Source organism: Bombus flavifrons, unplaced genomic scaffold (genome assembly GCF_040668555.2).
Source record: "Bombus flavifrons isolate JBK064 unplaced genomic scaffold, iyBomFlav1_principal scaffold0025, whole genome shotgun sequence".
NCBI classification, from domain to species: domain Eukaryota; kingdom Metazoa; phylum Arthropoda; class Insecta; order Hymenoptera; family Apidae; genus Bombus; species Bombus flavifrons.
In genome coordinates this window covers 209093-218291 of record NW_027184770.1, presented here as the reverse complement: position 1 = coordinate 218291, position 9199 = coordinate 209093, and the positions used below count along the sequence as shown (strand labels likewise).

The 9199-nt window shown below is 45.3% G+C and overlaps 1 protein-coding gene across 1 annotated transcript; it reads left to right on the top strand.

Annotated features, from left to right (window-relative positions):
* Nucleotides 1–2270: 2270 nt before the first annotated feature.
* LOC138189342 (uncharacterized) lies at nt 2271–7778 on the top strand. Its single transcript, XM_069131403.1, has 3 exons — nt 2271–3135; nt 3923–5814; nt 5916–7778. The coding sequence occupies exons 1-3, from the start codon at nt 2271–2273 to the stop codon at nt 7776–7778; spliced, it is 4620 nt and encodes a 1539-aa protein (XP_068987504.1).
* Nucleotides 7779–9199: the final 1421 nt, after the last annotated feature.

Below are 9199 nucleotides of genomic sequence, written 5' to 3'. Positions count from 1 at the left end.
ATGCTGTAAATTAATGGCTTAAATGTTACAAATTAATAGCATAAATGTTATAAATTAATAGTTTAGACGTTATAAATTAATTCCTTAAATGTTATAAATTAATGGCTTGAATGTTATAAATTAATAGCTTAAGTGTTGTAAATTAATGGTTTAGACGTTATAAATTACTAGTTACAATGTTGTTGTTTGATATTTTTTCTTACTTACCTGATATTTATGTTCTTCTTCGATGTTCACTCTCCGGAATTTCAGGCACAAGAGAGCTCGCGCGCGACCTCCGTGTTCCTTATATAACATAACAAGGCGTCGGTTTGTTAATCAAACGGTAACGATTTTTTGACATAGCAGGAGACGGTTTTTCCATTGTAACAAAATCAAATTGAACGATTTCTTAATTTTTATCGTAAATTGGCATCTTTTACGATTTAATACGATATCCATGTTTATCATTTTAATAGTTTCTACAAACTAAGACTAAATTCACACCTACATGATACTAGTTTTCGAGTATCGATTAGTTTGGACAAAAAGGGAAAAGAGCCTAAGTGCAGTCGATGACGTTACTGTGAAATAAGTTAAGCTATTAAATAATCAGACAGATAAAATTCATATTAAGCGTTATATTATATTATCGATATTCGTTCATTTACTCGTGCTAATTAAAAAATAAAACGTTCTTTTTTCTTGAGTAACACCTACATCACTGTTTGCGATATTTAAGATTCTTATTTAATGCTTATTTAGAAGTCAGGTACCTTTTTAATTCTTCACAAGTTAAACGATTAAATTTACTCGTTATAGTTGTAACATAAAATGGCTTTATTTCTTCAATACCGCCTGCATCGCTGTACGTGATACAGTTATTAATTATGTAGCAAATAATATGATCTAATTGGTTGTAATCGCGGTTACGTATTTCTTCGTTAAATCTATCGATGTATTGGGCTATTAGCGCGAGACTTACTGATTCCTCGAGGAATGGTTTGATTCTTATAAATTAATGTTTTAAATGTGCCAATAATTGTTTCAATTGTTATAAATTAATAGTTTAATAGTTGTTAATTATTTGCTTAAATGTTATAAATTAATAGCTTAAGTGTTATAAATTAATAGTTTGAATGTTAGGAATTAATGGTATAAATGTAAAAATTAATAGCTTAAATTGTTACGTCGCCTAAAACATCTGCGCTGCATCTCTCGCGACAGGCCAGCCGACGGCCTGCGTAACGTCATTTCGACCCTCAATAAACCTGAGGACCGACCATAACTTTCTCTTGCATTCTGTACACATGTATCTGCATTCCATCCGTCGTCCTGAAAGTTTTCTTAAGGCTGGAAATATTTGCGACGCACATCTGGTTTTTTAGAGAGGTCCTTGGGTTTATTAGGCGCAATCAAAAATGCGGAGAAAGCGGGTACGCGCCCATTAGGAAAAACCAAACATCTGTCTAACAGAACAGGCTGAGTTTTCCCATGTGCAAGGTCATTTATGAACCACGTTGGTAGGAGGACTCCGACTCACTCCTTCAGGTTTCAGCATGGGTCACAGCCAATCGACATCGCGGATCGTTGCCCTCACTTTTCCTGACGAACAACGTGAATAACGAATCCGCGTTCTTCATGCAAAGGGCACACCCACACCGAGCTTTCTTCCGTGCTAGCCTAAGGGCGACAATTAGTAGAAAGAAAAACAACGTCGACGTGTAGCATCTAACTCTCCCGTCCACTAACATACGAAATTCGATTGTACGAACCTTGCTCTATTAGTCCTATCTATCTCATATTCGTGCGACAAGTTGTTACTGACGATTTGTATCTACTCAACAGTGTAGTTTAAGTGTTGGAAATATATATTTTATAATTCTGTGAATCACAGTGTTATATAAACTTAATCACCCCTATTATCTTAACGGAAATCAGGGGATCGATCAACTCGTGGTGTCGATTAATATAATCGTAACGGGAATTTACGACTCCCGTTGACGTCTCTCCTCGCGATTGCGTCTCCCCGCGATTGGCCGAATTTACATGGTCCTTCGAGCCGGATTTTGCGCCATTAAAAAGTGCATTGACCCGTGACTATACAGTGTCGCGTGAAATCCACATTCCAACGACTTAAGCAACTAACCAAAGGAGCTGCCCTCGGAAAGGAACTCCTTCATCGCTCAGCACATACGCGAGCCCACACCGCACTGTAACGAGTAGCTACCGATTCCTAGATCAACGTCCATTTGATTAAGGTAAGCCCATTCCGATTATTAAATTCAAATATGGCTCAAGCTGAATCGATCAGCACGTTGCGGCGTAGACGAAGTGCCTTAGTCAGCCGATTTGCAACCACGAAGCGTCAACTCGAGGAATATGAAGAGTCTGAACGGGTAGACAAAAACTATCTAACAGCTTGCCGTAATTCGTTCGACGAAAATTGGCGAAAAATCTGCGCGGTGCAAGAGGAATTAGAAGTGTTAGATGAGGGGGAAATAGCTCGTGCAGATTCTTTATTGCGAGAGCATCATAGGATTGACGTACAGATCATGGACCTCTTCGACCGACTACCATCAGTAACCCCTTCGCCAACAAAGACCCGCGATCCATGCGTGAAACCGGAGACGAGACCAATCACTTTGCCAGAGGTCCGTTTACCTCAATTCGACGGTGCCCTCGAGAACTGGACCTATTTCTACGACACGTTCTTATCCACAGTGGATCGCAATGAGAACTTAACTAACGTCCAAAGGTTTCAACATCTACGCTCCTCTGTAACTGGACGGGCCGCACGGAGCATACAATCCTTAGAACTCACAGAGGCCAACTATCCCATCGCGCTCAACACACTGAAGGAGAAATTTAATTGTGCCCTCCGGATCTGTATGCGTCATTGGGAATTACTGCGCAGTTATCCCGAAATAAAAAGGGAAACTCCAGAAGCCATTGAAGATTTGCTGGAAACCGTCAGCGTAAATTTGAAAGCGCTCGAAAAATTAGGGCAGCCTGTAACATCAGATATAGTGATTATCGAGTTGCTTGCATCGAAATTACCTTCGTCCAGCATGCGTAAATGGCAGCGCACGTTGCCAAACCAAGACGTGCCTTCCTATCAACATCTGATGGAATTTCTGAAAACACGGGCAAACGGTAATCAACTCCTTTCTAAATCAAAGGAAACGAAAGGATCAACCCACAAAAAACATCGTCATCGACAAAACGTACCGCGCGGCCGAACCTTTGCCACAACCAGCAAGACATTAGTGCGCCCGACCTGCAGCGGACCCCACGTACTCAGACATTGTAAGGTCTTCAAAGCCAAATCGGCGGTAGAACGCTTTCAAATCGTAAAAGGGGCAGCGTTATGTATAAACTGCCTAGGCAGCGGACATTCGCTGACACAGTGCACAGCGGGTTCGTGTCATATCTGCGGGCAACGACACAACACCTACCTACACCGAGAGCAAACGCAGATAATTCCACGTTCGTCGAGTAGTCAGTCATCTAGCAATCGGTCGTCCAGCAGTCGGTCGTCTAGCGGTCGGTTATCGAGCGGTCGGTCCTCGAGCGGTCGGTCATCGAGCGGTCGGTCGTCGAGCGGTCGGTCGTCGCGCAGTCGTTCATCGAGCGGTCGGTCGCCGGGCAGTCGTTCATCGCATAAACGATCTAAGAGACAATCCCCCGGGATCATCGAAGTCACGTTCGTATCATAAGTCCAGACGGACAACCGAATCATCCCGGAAGCATACATATTCGGCTCCTAAAGACTCGAAAGTTCCTGAGTCAAGCTCCCCACGGACCAAGGGCACAGCCATACACACCTTATCCAAGTCCCAACCCGAGCTAAACTGACTAGCTCAACAAACTACAAAAGGGTGGACCGAATGGGAAAATACATCTCCAAACGGCATACTACATCACGATCTACTGGTCACAGCACAGATCGATGTGCTAGACAAAAGGGCCTCACCAATCCGAGCCAGAGCATTGCTAGATACCGGATCTAGTATGAATTTCATGAGTGAGAAATTCGCAAAATCCCTCGGTATGAAACGAAGGAGATGTTCAGTCCCAATCGGCACCCTCGATGATTTGACGACAATTGCCAAGAGCCAGATCACGGCCACCATTGTTTCTATGGATGGCAAATATAAACGCATAGTAACGTTCTTAGTAATCCCAATAATATCGGCAGTCGTTCCAGATCAACCAATCGATAGGTCCGTCATCCAGCTACCCAAAAATATAAAATTAGCCGACCCAGCATTTCATCGACCAGGCCCGATCGACATATTATTGAGTTCGGGACCAACCTTAGCATCCTTTTGTGTCGGACAGATCAAACTATCCCAATCCACCGATACGGAGCTGTGTTTGCAAAAGACTCGATTCGGTTGGGTTATCGGGGGGAGCCCGCCAGCTCGCGCGGGGATCCATTCCTTTCACGTCACCACCACCGACCTACAAGCGGATCTCGCACGTTTTTGGGAAATCGATGAGGGACCACCTACCACGCATTTCTCAGAGGCGGAATTACAATGTGAGGAGCATTTCCGCAACCATGTCCAACGCAACAAGGAAGGGCGATACGTCGTGGCCCTGCCATTCAACGAGAAGCTTCCCACGCTGGGGACGTCAAGGTCCGTTGCCATGAGTAGACTCGCCTCGCTCCATCGCCGATTCCAACGCGACAAGCAATTCGAAGCCGCGTATAGTGCGGTGATCCAAGAGTATCTAGACTTGGGTCATATGACGAAGATCACGCCTGACCTTCCCACAACCAACAGTTATTATTTGCCTCATCACGGCGTGATAAAGGAATCGAGTGATACTACGAAACTCCGAGTTGTTTTCGACGGATCAGCAATCAGCACTACCGGAGTATCCCTCAACGACATGCTACATACAGGACCTAAATTACAGGAAGATCTAATTGAAATTCTATTGAGATTCCGGTCGCATCAATATGTTCTAACGGGTGACATTGAGAAGATGTATCGACAAATCCTCGTACGTCCAGAAGATCGTAAATATCAACTCATTCTATGGCGTAATTCCAACGGGGAGGTCGATACATATCAACTTAACACCGTGACGTTCGGACTATCAGCTGCCCCATACTTGGCCCTCCGATGCCTCAAACAATTAGCAGAAGACGAAGGACATCGATTCCCGCGAGCAGCAGCGGTTGTGCAGCGCGATTTTTATGTCGACGATGCCCTCACTGGAGCCGACACAAAAGAAGAATTACTATCGGTAAGACACGAACTCACAGACCTTCTCAGATCGGCCGGCTTACATATCCGGGAATGGGCATCCAATGACAAGGACATATTGCGAGGACTAACAGAAAGAGATACCAATAGAAGGCTACAATTGGGCGAGTCACAGACGTTGAAGACCTTAGGCATTTATTGGGATTCTCAGGAAGACGCAATCCTTTACTCAGTTGAACCCACAGCGACCATCACTCGAGTCACTAAACGATCAATGAGTTCGGTGATAGCCCGAATCTATGATCCACTTGGTTTGCTCGCGCCAGTGATTGTCAAAGCAAAAATATTGCTTCAACGCGTCTGGGCATTAAAAATTGATTGGGACGAATCCCTACCAGCAGAGTTGCATACTGAATGGGATCGATATCATATCCAACTACCCTTGCTTAATGATATTCGGTTCCCTCGTAAAACCATAATCAAGGCAGCTAATCATATAGAGCTGCACGGTTTCTGCGACGCCAGTGAAAGGGCATACGGAGCATGTGTCTATCTACGCAGCACCAATCCGGAGGGACACACACAAACTCAGATACTCACGGCTCGATCTAAGGTCGCGCCACTAAAATCGTTGACAATCCCACGACTCGAGTTAAGCGGAGCATTACTCCTCGCCTCATTATGTCCTTGATAAAGAAGTCCCTCAATATAAAGATTTCTCGCACTGTGTATTGGACGGATTCTACTATAGTGCTTCAGTGGATCAAGTCCTCGCCACACATGTTGAAAACCTTCGTGGCGAACCGCGTAGCCGAGATCCAGACGAAAACAAACATCGACGATTGGCGTCATGTGCCCACCAACGATAATCCAGCAGATCTCATCTCCCGCGGGCAGACTCCCAAGGAATTTCTGCGCCCGACCATCTGGAAAAACGGACCCGAATGGCTCAAACAACAAGAGGAAAACTGGCCGATCTGGATACCCACGACGCTGGGAGAACTCCCAGAACAAAAGAAGACGATATGTCTAACAACTAGTACCATCGACAACACACTCCTCCATGGATATTCATCCTGGACAAGACTAATAAGAGTCGTCTCTTGGTGTCTTCGATGGAAATATAAGCAGAACCGATCCTCCCATCTAACAACGGACGAATTAACCACCGCACATAATAAATTGATCAAGATAATCCAATCCCGACACTTCGCAGCGGAGATTCGGATACTGCAGAAAGATCGAAGCAAGGATGTTGGAGGAAAACTACAGCCACTAAATCCATTCCTCGACGAAGAGGGGATACTACGCGTCGGAGGACGACTGACCAACTCTGCTATCCCATTCAGGCAAAAGCATCCAATTATTTTGCCGAAATCGACAATTACCGAGATCATTATAAACGAAGAACATCGAAACAACCACCACACAGGGACACAAGCTACATTATACGCCGTGAGACTACGCTATTGGCCGATCGACGGCCGTAGCCAAGTGTGGCGCACTATCAAAAGGTGCGTCCGTTGCTGCAGAGCTAATCCTCCACCAGTAGAGTACTTGATGGGGGATTTACCAGAGGCGCGTATTACCGAATCGCGCCCGTTTACGAACGTCGGAATCGACTACTGCGGTCCGCTCTATATCAAAGAGAGAAGGAATCGTAACCGCAGTAAAGTCAAGGTATACGTTGCCATATTCGTATGTCTAGCAACAAAAGCCGTCCACATCGAGTTAGTCAGCGATCTAACTACCGACGCATTCCTAGCCGTTCTACGCCGATTCATCTCCCGAAGAGGATACTGCGCAACCATCCTCACCGACAATGGCACCAATTTCGTCGGAGCTAATCGGGAATTACAAGAACTCCGAACCCTATTACAGTCCGACGACCACAAGGAAAAGGTGCAGAATTTTCTCGCCGACCGACAGATACAATGGCGTTTCAACCCCCCAAACTCACCACATTTTGGCGGTTTATGGGAAGCCGCCGTAAAATCGTTCAAACGTCACCTCATCCGCGTCGTCGGCACGGAGCTCTTGACCTTTGAACACCTTAACACCCTTGTGATTGAGATTGAAGCAATTCTCAATTCACGTCCACTGACTCCCATCTCGTCCGATCCGAAAGATCCCCCTGTCCTCACTCCCGGTCACTTTCTAATCGGCGATACATTAACGAGTTTACGGGAGCGTGATTTCAGGACAGTTCCATCAGGCCGGCTATCTAGTTGGCAGCGCATCCACCAGATCAAGCAGTACTTCTGGAGCAGGTGGAATCGAGAGTACCTCAACGAGCTGACCCGTCGCGACAAATGGGACAAGGGAAAACACGACATCCGTGAAGGCACCGTCGTAATCCTCAGGGAGGATAACGTCCCATCCATGCAGTGGCCTTTGGGCCGCGTAATCAAAGTCCATCCAGGAGCCGACGGAATCATACGGACCGCTACCGTGCAGACGGCAACGAGTATCCTGGACCGTGGTGTCAAAAGATTGGTCCCCTTACCCATTCAACCAGAAACAGATGAATCCGAGCATCAACCCGGAGCGAAGGAAATGGACAAACGACGCACCTGACTCCACAGGCAGAATTTGATCGGTGCCCTCTCAACGGGGGGAGGATGTTACGTCGCCTAAAACATCTGCGCTGCATCTCTCGCGACCGGCCAGCCGACGGCCTGCGTAACGTCATTTCGACCCTCAATAAACCTGAGGACCGACCATAACTTTCTCTTGCATTCTGTACACATGTATCTGCATTCCATCCGTCGTCCTGAAAGTTTTCTTAAGGCTAGAAATATTTGCGACGCACATCTAGTTTTTTAGAGAGGTCCTTGGGTTTATTAGGCGCAATCAAAAATGCGGAGAAAGCGGGTACGCGCCCATTAGGAAAAACCAAACATCTGTCTAACAGAACAGGCTGAGTTTTCCCATGTGCAAGGTCATTTATGAACCACGTTGCTAGGAGGACTCCGACTCACTCCTTCAGGTTTCAGCATGGGTCACAGCCAATCGACATCGCGGATCGTTGCCCTCACTTTTCCTGACGAACAACGTGAATAACGAATCCGCGTTCTTCATGCAAAGGGCACACCCACACCGAGCTTTCTTCCGTGCTAGCCTAAGGGCGACAATTAGTAGAAAGAAAAACAACGTCGACGTGTAGCATCTAACTCTCCCGTCCACTAACATACGAAATTCGACTGTACGAACTTTGCTCTATTATTCGTGTCTATCTCATATTCGTGCGACAAGTTGTTACTGACGATTTGTATCTACTCAACAGTGTAGTTTAAGTGTTGGAAATATATATTTTATAATTCTGTGAATCACAGTGTTATATAAACTTAATCACCCCTATTATCTTAACGGAAATCAGGGGATCGATCAACTCGTGGTGTCGATTAATATAATCGTAACGGGAATTTACGACTCCCGTTGACGTCTCTCCTCGCGATTGCGTCTCCCCGCGATTGGCCGAATTTACATAAATGTTATGAATTTGTGACTTATTGTTGTAAATTCATGACGTAAATATTCTAAATTAATGGCTTAAATGTTATAAATTAATAGTGCAGTCCAGTGTAGATCATCCAAAATGATCTTAGGGGCTTTTGGTGATCCAAACTGGACTGTTGCGTAGTTCTTGGCTTGGTATCGTTTTCCAAAGATTAATCGACTGATTAATTTTTGGAAAACGATGCCAATTACCAGGTCTCACCACGAGGAGGTGACTACGCACGAGACCTGCCCATGGGTTATTTAACACTACACATCGATCTCGACATTCAACCTATTGGCAGAATGTCCAGTTTTGACACTACTTGACCATGGGCCTGCGTAAAGAAATAGTTGTTTCGTAGTCTAACTGCGAAACACATATCTCCAACGCAGCGCTAACATGAATCTTTACAAACGTAGAACAAGGCATACGTAACGCATCATCTATCTCCCATGCAACGATTACATCGATCAGTACAAATATACAGTAATTCGCA